General features: G+C 44.6%; 1 protein-coding gene across 1 annotated transcript in view; it reads left to right on the forward strand.

Moving 5' to 3' along the window:
• The window catches only part of NECAB2 (N-terminal EF-hand calcium binding protein 2), a 143,974-nt gene that overhangs the window by 13,582 nt on the left and 115,821 nt on the right, over positions 1–14,571 (forward strand). The window contains exon 2 of the mRNA XM_083452718.1: positions 833–857. Within this exon, the coding sequence (XP_083308844.1) occupies positions 833–857 (25 nt within the window). The remainder of the gene's footprint in view (positions 1–832; positions 858–14,571) is intronic.

Here is a 14,571-nt window from a genome sequence, read left to right on the forward strand (position 1 = left end):
CGTCTCTTTCTTTACTACTGTACATTAATTATACAAGCAGTGCAAGATCATGGAAATCTGCTTGCTGACAACCTCTTTTTATGCCAGAATATCAAATATCATTCCACTGTATTTCGTTGGCGATACTGCCCTTGCTTCCTGCCTTAAGGTTCTCTCTCCCCTGGGCTCAGACCTGTATTCTTATGTAAGGCTACTTCTCCCTTGCTTGCACTCTTGCTCTGTGAATGTGTTTTCCAACAAATTTGGGGATGCAATGTATGTGACAGAACCCCTCCGGTGCAATTAGCTTATATTTGCTACAACTTTTGAGTTCTCCCTGATCGCTCATTGCCCCTCATTTGCTTCTGCTATGCTCTGGAATGTCTGCAGTGCACCTGCTAAAAGAGCCACAAAGGCACATTGAAGGACAAATATGCCACTTAGAGCCTCAAGCTGGGATGTTTTCACGCAAATAAATTTACTCACACATAGGTGCAGCAGCACACCTTATAGGGGAGGAGGCTGGGAACACCATGCCCAGTGCCTGCCTTTTACTGTGTGAAGCAGGGGAAATATACCTAGGTCCAGTTGCTGACAAATAGCAGCTGGCAGGGGACAGAGGGGGGGGGGGACAGAGAATTTATATTGGGAAATTGCTGCAAGCTCCATACCTATCTGGATTGCCCTGTAACATTCCCCTGCTCCGTGCAGAAGTTTAAAGTAACCACAGAACAAGACCTGCACCTCTGTCTCTGTGTGATTCTTTCTCTAAGCGAAAGATATATATTTGTGTTTGATTTGTAACAGACAAGCAATTACAAAATAGTAAAACTGTGCCTTTCTTTGATTCTAGATCTTCAGACGAGCTGACAAAAATGGTAAGTCGTCTTATTGATGAGTGTGGGTGTGTGCTTATATTCATTTGCTTGTAAAATTAAATGATATATATCCTTTACAGGGGATTCCAGGGATTGAACCTGGAGCCTTCTGTGTGAAAAACATGTGTTCTCTCGCTGTGCTAAGGACCTTCCCCTGTGGCAGGCTTGGTGGAAAAGTTTTGCTAATGCGATTCACATCTATGTGGTATTTATACATTTGCACATCTATGTTCCACACAGGTGTGCAAATGTATAAATCTTCTTCCCATATGAGTCCACTGGATTTCATAGGAGTTACCTGCTCTGTGTTACCTCCTGGGAAAAGGATGCAAATGAAGTTCCACAACTATGCTGCTGCAGGTCAGCAGGTGCTCCTTATACACCCTGGTGGGAGAAAGACTGAAATGTCCTTTGCAGCTACAGCTAAAACCCAAACTTTGCATCAGTGATAGTCAGCTACTATCACAGCCACAATTCTTGACTTTGAAAACCTTGGGCCTAATTATTCTGGGTCCTTGTTAAACATACAAAGGCAATGCTATGACAGATGGAACTCAGAATGGTTGACCTTGAGGAAGACAACATTCCATCAAAACATTTCGTTATATCCAACGAAATCACGGAACAACTTCCAGTTGTGCAACAGAACTTCTTCACTTCCCCACTAGAACCCCTAAAATCTGCCTTGGAAGTTCTCCCAACTCTCTGAAGCAGGTTTTGGAGGGGGGGAGGGGGGAGGGGGATGGAAAGTTCCTTTGCACAAGCAGAAGTCGTTCAACTCATGGATTGACTTCATTGGGTACCACCCGAGCTCTCTGTCATCCTGGACTCTTTTAGGAGTTACCACTGTTCAGTACATAATCAGTGCTGACCAGAGGTGTGAAAGACCAGGCCCATGGTGCCAAATGCAGCCCTCCAAGCCTTATCTATCTAGTCCTCGGTACCCTCCCAAGCCACACCCTTTTCTCCAGGCCATACCCCTCCCTGGTCCGCCTTCATACTGTGGCTGGTCTGGGTCCTTGAACTCTGACAATGTCTCTTGATTGGATGGAGGGTAGAGGGAGTGCATGAGTGTATGCAGAAACCAGCCTACTGGAGAAAGGTAAACATTTACATTAATGGCCCCACCCACTTTTTGCCTCTGTCGCCACCAACTGTTGGCATTCAGCCTTTGGAAAGCCACCCAGGAAGGAAGGGGGCTGAGAAAAGTCTCCAGGTACAGACAGTACTAAGCTAGATGCACCAATAGTCTAACTCTGTACATGGCAGCTTCCAAGGGGAACCAGCCTTGAAGGTAGCCCTTGAAGTTCCTTGAAAAGAATGGAAGGAACATACAGGATAGGCGATTCTGCACTACTTGCAAATCCATCTCCAGATTTTGAAACACTGTTCAACCCACACACACGGGCACCTGGAGGGGTAAATTGCAATTAATATATCCTCTCCTATCCATTAAAACCCATCCCACAAAATTGACAATAGAAGAGAGGCAGAGGTTAGAGGAGGTGGGTGAAGGAGGATGCCTGCATGTACCAAGCTGCTGAATCAGCCCTTGAGTTGCTATGTAGCAGCCCAGCTTGCTACTGATGGTTCAAAGGAGAGTTTTCAGAGGTACAGAAGGAGTCATTACATCAGCTTTCCACAACTTGGTGAACTTAAGATGTTTTGGACTACAACTCCCTTCAGTCCCAGCCAGCCAGCTGGGACTGATGGGAGTTTTAGTCCAAAATATCTGGAGCTTGCCAGGCTGGTGAAGGCTGCCTTATATAAATGCAAGTAAGAAGGAAACTTTCCCTCACTCCCTCACATTTAAAAATAAATCGCAGCTGTGTGTTTTATGGTTATATAATTGGAAAGTTGTATATTTTCTTCCACAAAATGTCTTCAGCTGCATGTAGATGTTCTTTTTATGGGGGCAGAAGGTTCTGTCTTTTGTCTGTGCTAAATTGGAAGCCGAACTCTGAAAAGCTCTGCCCACTTGAAAACTTGCATTTCCCCCACAAAGACTACAATAGTACCTATTCATTAGGTGTCTGACACACACGGGCTTGCTGTGTAGGTTACTGGTGCACAACCAATCTGTTTTGAAGACAGCATCTCCCCTCTAGGCCAAGATTGGAGAATCTCCAGCCTGTGGGTCAACTGTTGGGCTGCTATGGATCTCACTTTGGCCCATCAGGCTGTTCCTGACAAACCACATCCACTTGTCCCAGACCTGACAGGAGATATGGCATCTGGTGTGAGCAGTAGTGTAGTAGCAAATTCAGAAGTACAGGGTCCCTTCATGATAGTCACAGCCATACCTGCTCACAGCCACTTCAAAGCTTACATAATAGTCTTATCATTATACAATATTAATTTGGGATGCATTGCAACAATCAATGAAGGTCACCATGTGTTGCCTTTCAGCTCAATCTACTATTTTCTGTGCATGTACCTGGGCAAATGATTTGGAGTATTCAAAGATCTTCTGTTGATTTGAAGAAGTTGTGTTTTCTTGAAGTTCTACTGTACATAATAGAACTCACACACCATTCTCTTGACACTGAAGCACCTTGTGTTTTCAGTGTTCCTAAATGTTTAGCTTTGGAAAATACAGAGCAACTCTTCCTTGGTGTTCTTCTTGCGTGATTTCCCTAGGGTGATCCTAGGAGCCAATCCTTGGTGACTGACATACTTCCTTTCACTCTGACTGCATCTAATCAGCACAAAGGATGAGCAGAGTTCTCAGCGGCTAAAAAGCTCTCATTTCATGCTGATTGGGCAGCTCTAGATGCTGGAGACAGAGACCTTGCTGCAGAAATAGTAATGGGTCTTTGACCCCCTCCACCCTCCACCCATGACCCTGGACCACTACACCTCTGGCTTCAGGACAGATACTGATGTAGTGAACTTCCAGTCCTTCATTTCCTGGAGCAAGGAGCACTTTCACTGCCCATCAGCTGAGCCTGATCAACTGATGGGCAGTGCCAGCATGCCTTGTCCCAGGAGCAGGAAAGGATTTCAGTGCAAACCCCTTTGTGAACACCCCCTCCATTTTAGCAGGCTTTCAATGCAAATTTCTTTATGATCCTGGAACAAGCCTCTGTAAAGGCACCCTGGGAGCACAACTTCAAAGAGGCTCATCATCTGATGTGGAATCGGTTGATTGTCAGGTGGGTGACCACTCACTGCAGTCTAAGCTCAGACTGTAATTCTCCAACTGCCATCTAAGCGGGTGGGTATTCTTGTAGCTAGCAGCACCCTGTATTCATTTTCATTAAAGTGCTTTCACAAATCCTTGACCTGAAATCTTTGAAAGAAATTGCAAATGGTTTGGCAGTTGATCAACTGGAGTGGACAGGTTCTTTGTGTTACAACCATTAGTGTCTGCCACTTATACATGCTGCACAAACTACTAGTATATCACAGTCCTAAATGATGGAGACAGTCTTTGTGTAAGGTGATGATGGAACAGTTGCTGTGTTCTGAGTTGCTGTGTTAAAAAGAATGTTGTGCAAGCAGGAACCACACAGTTTTCCCACTGAGGAGTACCTGAGAGTTATTTATTGCTTTCTAAAGGAACCCTTAGCTTTATTGGACTCCTATTCTGCAACATACTTATCCTGACTTTTGAAGGGCGCAATCGTTGCTCTAATGTTGTTGACATGCAGTGATGCTTTGTCTTTTCCATGCAGTTGTAACTAGTGACCTGTAAAATATAATTCAAGCTGACAAATTATGGCTGCATGTTAACCAGTAAGAAGGCAAAGTGTTAAAACACAGCCAGCCTCTTAAAAGCCTTTGCATGTTGTGCTCGTCAGACTTGCGAGGGTGAAATAAAGTTAAAACTGGAGTGAGGGAAAAGCAAGCTCTATGCAGTGAGCCATTACTTAATAGACTCTGTATGCAGCTGCTAGGCACTTTGAATTAAAATGGGTTTGCAAAGTCAAGCTTGCATATATGGATTTAGTGCATCCATCCCTGAATGTCTCTTGCATGGATTACTTAAGAGTCGTAGTAGAGAGGATATATTGGATTTGTTGAGTTGACCATTAAGGATGATCCACTGAGTGAGTTGGTAGCAGAGTAGTCATGGAACTGAACTCTGTTGTCCTACTGATGCCATTTCATTTTGGGCAAATTGCTTAAGCCCAGCGTGCATTTCTGTCTATTAAACATCAGTGATGGGTACACACAGCTAGACAGTTTGGATAATGAGCATTTCACACAACAAAGCAAAAAGCCTGTTAATATTTCCTCAGCTTTTAGCTGATTGCTAACCAGCCAGAACATCTGTTGTGAAAAGCTGAATTGTCATAATATTAGGGAGACAAGGTGTTGGCACTTTCAATCCTGTTGTGGAATCTGTAGATGTATGTCAGTGAGGTGCTAGGAAATTTTTGTTTCCAACTGAGCTGTGCACTAGAAAATATTAAGAGAGAGAGGATGGGGAGGGATGGAGATGGGAAGATGTGACAGAATGTTATCAAAACTCGCATTTCCTGGCTCAGAAAGTCAAACATTCCTTGCTTGCTTGCTTGCTTGTATCCTTGCATCAAAAGAGAACCTAGTGGAACTTTTCTTCTTCTTCAGCGACCCATTGCTCTCATCCTTTGCCCCCCTTCCCCCTTCCAACAATCCACTTCCTTATCCTTCTTTCTCCTTGAGCATTGGTAAGCTAGAAGAGGAGAGGTAAATCTCTTCATCCACCTCCCAGCACCTGACTATTAGGACTGTATGTCAGGGACTCTGGAAAATGTCGTTTCCCTTGTTCTGCTAAATGTCTGGGAAAATCACAGTTCCCAGTACTCCTGGCATCTGGTTCACAGCTCTAGCAGTGAACCAGGCATTGGAAGGGGATAAATTTCTCTCCCTCCTTTCAGGTACTCTACAGTTGCCTCTGTGTTCTTGACATACGTATGATTACATACTAGAGCCACAAGGTCATGCTTAGTAGGACTGTGCCAGACAAATCCCAGATCCTGAACTGAATCCAGGCTCAGTCCAGGTCAAACTGGGAGTTGCCTGTAGTGGGTCGTCCCTAATGGGCTCAGATCCTCCAATGATGATTGGGGATTGTCAAAAACGAGACGGTTGGGTGACTGCATGTTGAATTGGGAGTTTAAACCCTGAATAAACACCCAGTTGTTGATGAGGAGAGGGAGGGAAGAAGACAGAAGCAGATACTCTTGTTTGTCTCCCCACCACACCACTTACTGACCACATGTTTATTCGGGGTTTAAACACCTAATTCAACTTCTGGTGCAGGGAGAGGAAGAAGGAGTCACAGGCCAGAGGCTCTTGTCTGCTTGTCCTCCTTGTCCTCATGCCAATCACATGTTTAAATGGGTTTAAAACCGTAATTAAATAGTTAGGGTTGCACAAGTTTCAGTTTAGGGACTGGACTCTCTCATGTCGGTTCCAGGTTGTCCTGGGTCAGAACTTCTGGATCCAAGGTGCTGAATTGGGCAGCAAACTGGAGCATGCACAGCCAAAATATTTAGGACACTGAAGGGTACAATCAGTGTGATTTTTGTTTTCATTTTACTGCTCTCCCCACTAGCTCCCACATCAGCTGCTTTTGAGATACCCCTTGTTTTCAAAAGTGGCTTGCCATGTGGGAATAGGGCTATTATCTGTAAAACACAAGCAGGAACATATCCAGAAATGCTCTCTGTGTGGGGCCCCATAAATTCTGCTGGGGCGTATAAAACATAGCACACACTGCCTGGGACACACCTCTCCATTTTCTTTTTGTGGTTGTGTGTACATGCTTTGTTTCTTAGGCTCATATTTAGAAGCCTACACAGAGTGGCAGAGAACCACAGAGTGGGAGAAGAGGGTGATATTCAAACTTCATACCTTTTTTATCAATATGAAGGTTTGTTTATGCATCCCACTGTTTGAGTGATAGACTACCTACCTGCTCAGTGACTAACAGGGTGCACATCTCTTTCTATTGCTGACACTGCTACGGGTAGGGATGGAATAATCTATCAATTTCAGTTTCTCATTTTTTCAATCTTAAATTCAGTTCTCCACATTTCTGCATCTGTTTTTGAACTATTTATTTATGTATTTATAGCCCTCATTAAAATTTGTCTGCATTCTTCTGCAAATTTCTCCAAATGCATACACTTTTTGTGTGCAGCTTTCATTACTATGCTATTTTTGCAAGCAATTTTTCCTAATATAAAGCATTTGGTATGTTATTTTCCCAAATACATGCATTTTTATGTGCAATTTACTTTACTGCATGCATTTTAGTACTCATTACTTGACTGGATGATTGCATTGCAAAATTCTGAGTGGTGCAGATTGAGAAGAATGCCTGTGTTTCGGTTCACGTGTTGTTTTGAAAGTGCCAAATAAATAGGTTATTCTTTAAATGCAGACTGAACTGAATTTCTTCCCTGTCCCAATCTTTAGCCAACTCCAAAGAGCTCAGGTTTTATGCGGTAGGGGTTTTTTTGTGTGTGTGTTTTTGGCAAAGGCTTTTATATTCTAAATGGAATTCTGTGTCCACTTTGACTCCTGCTGTGTTATGTTAAGGAGGGAGAATTAAATCCGTTCACCTGCTTTTCATCTCTGGACTTGCACAATCTGTCATTTGCTCTTTGCTTGGAAGACCGGCTCTGTCTGTGCCACCATCTCCAATGCATTCTTTTTTGTCTCTGGCCAGCTGTCACCCCCTCTTGTGATGGCATCTGCCATGAATAGCCTGAGTGACAGTCTTTCCCATTCTTTACCCTTTCGCCCCAAAATGAAATAATCTCTGTATCTCAACTTTAAGAAACTAACTGAACATGCATTTAATAGAATACTGCACTGAAGTACTCAGGTCAGCTAAATTTTGCAAGTTTCAGGAGTGGGGCAAAACACCTCAAAGACTGAACTAAGCTTTTTTTTTTTTTTAAAGGCGGGGGGTAAGGGTTTTCCACAGGCGGTCTTACCTTTACATATTTATTTATTTATTATCTCCCCCTTTCTTTAACAGCAGTAGCAATGACAAAAACCTTGCTTTATCATTATGTATCATTCTGGCATTCTTGGGGATGAGAGATAGGTACCCCCATTGTTGCAAGGGATTGCTCTGAAAAAGAATGGGCTAGTCCATACTTCTGCTTGTCCCATGCTTAGAAAGCATAGGTCCTAGTGGTTTTCCACTTGACCTATGCTTTCTTGGCACAGGTCTAAGCAATCTTCCCTTCTTTCAATTTTCCCCTCCTTTCCCAGGGAAAATCCACTCTTTAGTGCTAACTAGGAGCAAACGTCAATCCAGTGAAATCCTGAATTGCCATTTGCTCCGATTGAGCACTAAAGAGCAGTTTTCCCAAGGAAAAGCAGCAGGCCAAGAGGAAGGGTGAATGAGCCCTCAGAGGAGGCCCACTGAAATTAATGGATCTAATGTAGCCATGTTCATTCATTTCAATGGGTCTGCTATGAGTGACATAGTTGAATGCCGCACTTTGCTCTCTACCCACCTGTCTTGGCTGAGTCTAAATCCACAGAGCAAAACTGGAACCAAACTGTTCTTCCTCACTAGTCAGCTGTTTTAGTGTCTCAAATACTGACAGGGCTTCAACCCCATTTACAGTAATCAAGACAGTAAATGCTAATCCAGCTGGATACGATTTGCAGCTCCACCCTAACCTATAATACAATAGGGCTCATGGTGACTTCACGTGGTTGCAGCCCTATCCGGGGATGGAGGAGCTCAGGATGTAGCCCATTGGCTGGGTCGTGTTCCCCACTCCCATATTAAAACATCACATTCCTAGTATAGCATGTTATTCAAAGGCTACAGCCCAGTCCAGCACATACCTCCTTTTGGAAAGCACCACTATGTTCAATGTTGGAAGACTGCAATGCATTGAATGCTGCAATGCAAATCTCAACCCAAAATACAGAGAGAAAACATGAATACATTCAAAAATATACATTTTATTCGCGCAATCTTTTTGAAAATATTGATGATTAAGGTGGAAATGGGGCCGCATAGAATTATCAGCGAACACATGCATAAGTGACATGGAAAAGGAACTTTGCAGCAACAAAGGAATAAAACCCACAGAGATAAATGAGCGTTAATTAATTTCCATTTCTGAATCACTTCCTCTAAAATATCTCAAAGTGGTTGAACAATAAAACAATAAAAAAATAAAGCAATTACATACATAAGACAATTTCAGATTCAATACAGATACAGACTGGTGTAAGAGTTCAGCCTCAAGGCAGCTCCTGGGTTTAGTTAAGCCCCACAACATCTTAGGGGTGTTGATCTTGTTGCAAACAAGTTAAGGATATTGTGACCATAGTGACCTACTGCTCTGGTGCCTTCCCTCATGATTCCAGTGTGCACTGTCAGAAGAACAAGACCTTAAAATATATTCCAAAACAGAGAGAGCACTTGATTATTTTTCCTTTGGAAGTGGAACATCTGGATCAGAGTTGGTCATGCAAGGCCAATCTGGCATCATTTGCCATGGGCTGCCAGCTGAATAGGTAATAGAATGATAGTGGTGTTTATAATTCATAAACTCATTTCCTGCAAGGGATTGGACAGATGCCCCCAAATCAAATTCTGTTTCTGACATTAAGATATTAAAAATGCACATAGTTAAACTGGGAAAGAATGATTTATTTATCTTTAGTTCCATTCATAGTGCGATGGGGACTGTAAGAGAAGGTTTTTGAGATGGGCAACCTCCAAGGATCCAAAAAGATGTACCCTCAAGAGAACACTTTAATGCATTGATGATCCTGTCTGTGAATCATGAGACTTGAAAGAGATAATAAAATGTGTGTCATAGCCTCTTCCCCCTCCTTGCAAACATAGCGTTGTGAGTTTGGAGAATTGGGCAGCCTGGATGAAACCCTGGTTCCCCTTCCAGACTTGGGATACTGTATCTGTGAGTAGAGACTGTATCAGAAGCAGCTTGCCAAACCAGTTCCTTTGTCAGCATAATAGCTTTGGCTGGCTCATTATGTACCAGTGTGCAGCAGCTAGGGATCACTAGGAATGGAAAATAAAACTGCCACTGTTATAATGCCATTATGCAAGCGAGCGGGTGGCACTGTGGTCTAAACCACTGAGCCTCTTGGGCTTGCTGATCGGAAGGTCGGTGGTTCGAATCCACATGACAGGGTAAACTCCCGTTGCTCTGTCCCAGCTTCTGCCAACCTAGCCGTTCAAAAGCACACCACTGCAAGTAGATAAATAGGTACCGCTGCAGCGGGAAGGCAAATGGCGTTTCTGTGCGCTTTGGCTTCCATCGCGGTCCTCCATGCGTCAGTGGCTGTTTAGTCATGCTGGTCACATGACTTGGAAAGCTGTCTGTAGACAAATTCTAGCTCCCTTGGCCTGAAAAGTGAAATGAGCGCCACACCCCATAGTCGCCTTTGACTGGACTTAACCATCCAGGGGTCCTTTATCTTTTCCCTTTACCTGCCATTATACAAATCTATCATGTGACTACATTTGGAATACCGTCTCCAGTACTGTTCACCTCACCTCAAAAAGGATATTGTAGAGTTGGGAAAGGTTCAGAAAAAGGCAGCATTTTTGGATCAAGCAGGTGGTGATGGAGCAACTTCCCTGCGAAGAGAAGGTTGCTGTGTTTGGGACTTTTTAGAGAAAAGGCAGATGAGAAGGGACATGATAGAAGTTTATAAAATTATGCATGACGTGGCGAAAGTGGATAGAGAAACTGGTTTTCTCCCCCTCATAACAGTGGAACTTATCGACATCCAAGGCTGGAAGATTCAGGACATATAAAGTACTTCTTCATGGGGCGCATAGTTAAAGTGTAGAACTCCAAACTAGGAGGCAGTGATGGCCACCAACCAGGATGGCTTAAAAAGAGGATCAGACAAATTCAAGCCATGATGGCTATGCAGTGGCATTGCTAGCCGCTTGGGTGCCCGGGGCGGAGCATGTGCCCTGCAGTTGGGGGCGGAGCAAACCACTCATAGGGGTGGGGCAAGCTGCCCATGAGGGTGGGGCGAGCCAAGGCAGGGTGCGCTGCGTGGAGCCTCTCCGCAGCCTCCCCCTCAGCTGTAGGGCGGCTGAGGTGGTGGGCAGACGCAAGCCCTGCGCTGCTCGAAAAAGCAGTATGGAGCTTGCAGGCAGTCCGCCCGCCTCCTCCCCCTCAGGAGAGACGTGTGGCTCAAGCATGCTGCAGGCCCTGCGGTGTGACACCCAGTGCCCCACCTAGCTACGCCTCTGGATTAGGCAGATTCACGGAGGAGAGGGCTGTCGAAGGCTACTATCCATAAAGGCTGGGCTCTGCCTGCAAAGTTGGAGGCAGCAATGCTTCTGCTTTCTGGAAATCACCTGAGTGCTCCTGCAGTGGCGTAGGAAGGGGCGCGTGTTATTTTTTCTGGAGTTATTTTTTCAAAAACACATATTGTTGCCATTCTGTCACCCACCTCAGTGATGACACCCATGGCGGTCCGCACCCACCGCACCCCCCTTCCTACGCCCCTGTGGCTATGCTCTGCCTCCACAGCTAGAGGAAGAAAAGATTCTGAATATCAGTTGCTGGAAACCACAAGAGGGGAGAGTGCTCTTGTGCTGAGGTCCCACAGGCATTTGCTTGGCCACTGAGAACAGGATGGGTCATTGGTCTGATTCAGCAGGCTCTTCTCATGTTCTTTTGTGCAAGCTCTTAATCCCACCCAGGAAGGCGAGGCAGATGTCAGGTGGGAGGGAGGAAGAGGAGGAGGCCTCAGAGAAGAGTAAAGGGTCCTACCAGGCTGGCTATGTCTTCTTAGGGAAAGGTGGGGTTAGTGGATGCTTCAGATAATAATCAGATTTCTATCCAGCCTCTCCTTCTTGCCATGCAACCCCTGTCCCTCCCTCCTTGCCCAAGGCCCTGCCCCATGAAGCAGCACCTGACATGATTGAATTTTCCACTCAACACCTGTTGATCGGATGATCCAATCATGCAGGGTGCTCCTTTGCAAGCACCTTCCTTGTGCCTTCTCAACAGAAGCAACATAATATAAGTTGCACGAGTCACATTACACTATAGTACTAACCATATTTAGTTTTGCTAATCAGTATTACTATCTAAGGGCTGTTGTGTGCTTCTGCCTCTTGCATATCCTTGTCCCATCCACTTTCCCCTTTTTCTTATACCTTCCTACTTACTGCTCTCATCTGCTGTCTATCATTCTACTTGATCACCAGAAAGGAAAATCATCCTCAGAGAGTCTAGCATATCCAAGTTTAAAAATAAACCAGCAGGCACCAGTGTCTAATTACATATCTAATTTTATAGACGTACGTTCAGAATATGGCATGATTAGAATTTAAGGATATTAATTTTTCATTAGATCTGTCATTAAGCAGACTTTTCCTGGAAGCAGCTACATTTTAAAATATGCGCCCATTTGCAAGGACCTAACATTTCAGAATGAAAACTGGAATGTGGATCCATGGGCAAGATTGTGGGCCAGATCACAAGCTCACCTAGCCATCCTGGAAGCAGAAGAGCCATATGGACAGGAACCTTAGCCTATCATGTCTTTAAGCCAGATTTTGCATCTAGGTATCATATATACCCATTTTAGTTAGAAGCAGAATAGCTACTACAGCTCCCTCCAACAGTATCTGCATTTCATTTAAACACACTGGTCTTGTTGATGGCAACTCTCTGTACAAAATTCAGAAACATCACAAGAAACAAGAGACAATTCCTTATACATTGTTGTTTGGAAGCAAGATTCAGGGAGAAACTGTGGATGAGGGGATTTCAGAAGCATTCCTAGCTGGAATCTGAATTTTAAAAATACATCCATAACTACTCCCTACTAAGGGCTCGTCCACTCTTCTTAGAAAGCATGGGTCCAAGAGGTTTTGCCTTTATCCTGCCACTTTCCCCTAGAAAACCTGCTCTTTAGCTCAAAATTGGAACAAACGGCAATCCACAGAAAATTCCATTGCAATTTGTTCTGATTCAGCACTAAAGCATAACTTTCCCCTTGGGAAAGCAGCAGGGCAAACGGAAGGGTGGGTGAGCCCTAAGTCCTCTTCTGCTTGGCATTTCAAGTTTTATTTCTTCTCAAGGTTTTCTACATCTTATTGTGGCTAAGCAAATCAACAGTTAAGAAATAATTTTTTCACAATTATTCCTGCTTTGGGGGGGGGGGACAACTTGAGAATTGCCCACGCAAGTAGAGTAACACTGGTGAATCATCCTTCATCTATACCATGAAATCTGAAAAACTTTCTTATGATGAAGGCAGAAAAGGACATCAAGTTGTTAGTCAAGGAAACCATATCCGCTTCCAACTCCTTGCCTTTTAGTCACTATGAAAATGGCAGAGGTGGTATCCTCTGATATTTAAGGAACAGATTTTGGCATGCATTCAGATCTTTACAGAGTTTCATAAGAGTCAGAAAGAAAAATACCAACATGCTTGCTGCACAAACGAGTCTGAGCCCCTTGAAAGTAAAGCAAAGCATTCCATGGGCTGTTAAGTCAACCCTGTTTGCACAGGACCCCTGCTTGGGGGCACAAAACAAGCAAAATGGTTTTGTCTAGTTTGGGGAAGGGGTACGAGGAGCAGGCTTGTGGAGAATCTTGTCTATCAAGACTGGGCTTAGGTTGGACTTCTAGCCACCACCTATGCCTACCATCAGTGTCAAAGGCAGTGATCCTCTGAATACCAGTTGCTGGGAATCAAATAGGCAGAGTGCTATGGCTCATAGGTCCTGATATGGAGCTTCCCATAAACATCTGGTCAGCCACTGTGGATAGAGCTTTGTTCTGGTCCAGCAGGGCTCTTCTTACATTCTTCTTTTCCTATGTTGTAACTCTCTACATCCCACAAGTCTATGATTCTTTACAATTATCTAACTTCCTGCTAGAGCTGAAACAAGTTAACCAGACGCCCAGATTTACCTCCACAGAATTTGATGGCAAACATCATCTGAACTGAGTGAACGTACCTTGATTATTCAGTCAACAGCTTGTCTTCAGCATCTGTTTTTGACAGCGAGGCACAATTTCTGAGCGTATCAGAAGTGTAGCTGTGGATACACATAGATCAGTATCTGAGAGCATCAGGCATCAGCATTTGATAGCTGTTTCATAAAACGAACCCCCCCCAAAAAAAGTAGTTTAAAATATATTTGCAGAGGGGGCTGGTAGTGGTAGTGAGGCATTGGCCCGCCAACCTCGGTCTGTCTTCAGCCAACTCCCACCTACCTGCCTTTTTACGGAGAAGGTCTTGTTGCTCCGCCATGACCTCCCTGCCAATTTGGATACAATAAAGGAACTGGAGGCCCCTCGACTGTCCTCGGGTCCAGTATTGGACCACTTCAACCGGATATCCCCAGCCGATGTGGACAGACTCCTCCGAGCTGGAAAGCCCACCACCTGTCCTCTCGACCCGTGCCCGTCTTGGCTGATTAGAGCGTGTCCAGACGAGGTGCGGGCCCTCCTGGGGGATATCATCAATTTGTCCCTTGGCACGGGGACATTCCCAGGAGAATTTAAGGAGGCAGTGGTGCGCCCGCTCTTAAAGAAAACATCATTAGATCCTTTAGATCTATCCAATTACCGCCCAGTTTCGAATCTTCCGTTCCTGGGTAAGGTGATTGAGAGAGCGGTTGCTGAACAGCTTGGTGGGTTTCTGGATGAAACATCGGCTCTCGACCCATTCCAGTCCGGCTTCCGCACTGGTCATGGGACCGAGACGGCTCTGGTTGCCCTAACAGATG

The sequence above is a fragment of the Podarcis tiliguerta genome (genome assembly GCF_965153285.1).
Source record: "Podarcis tiliguerta genome assembly, chromosome: 8".
NCBI lineage: Eukaryota > Metazoa > Chordata > Lepidosauria > Squamata > Lacertidae > Podarcis > Podarcis tiliguerta.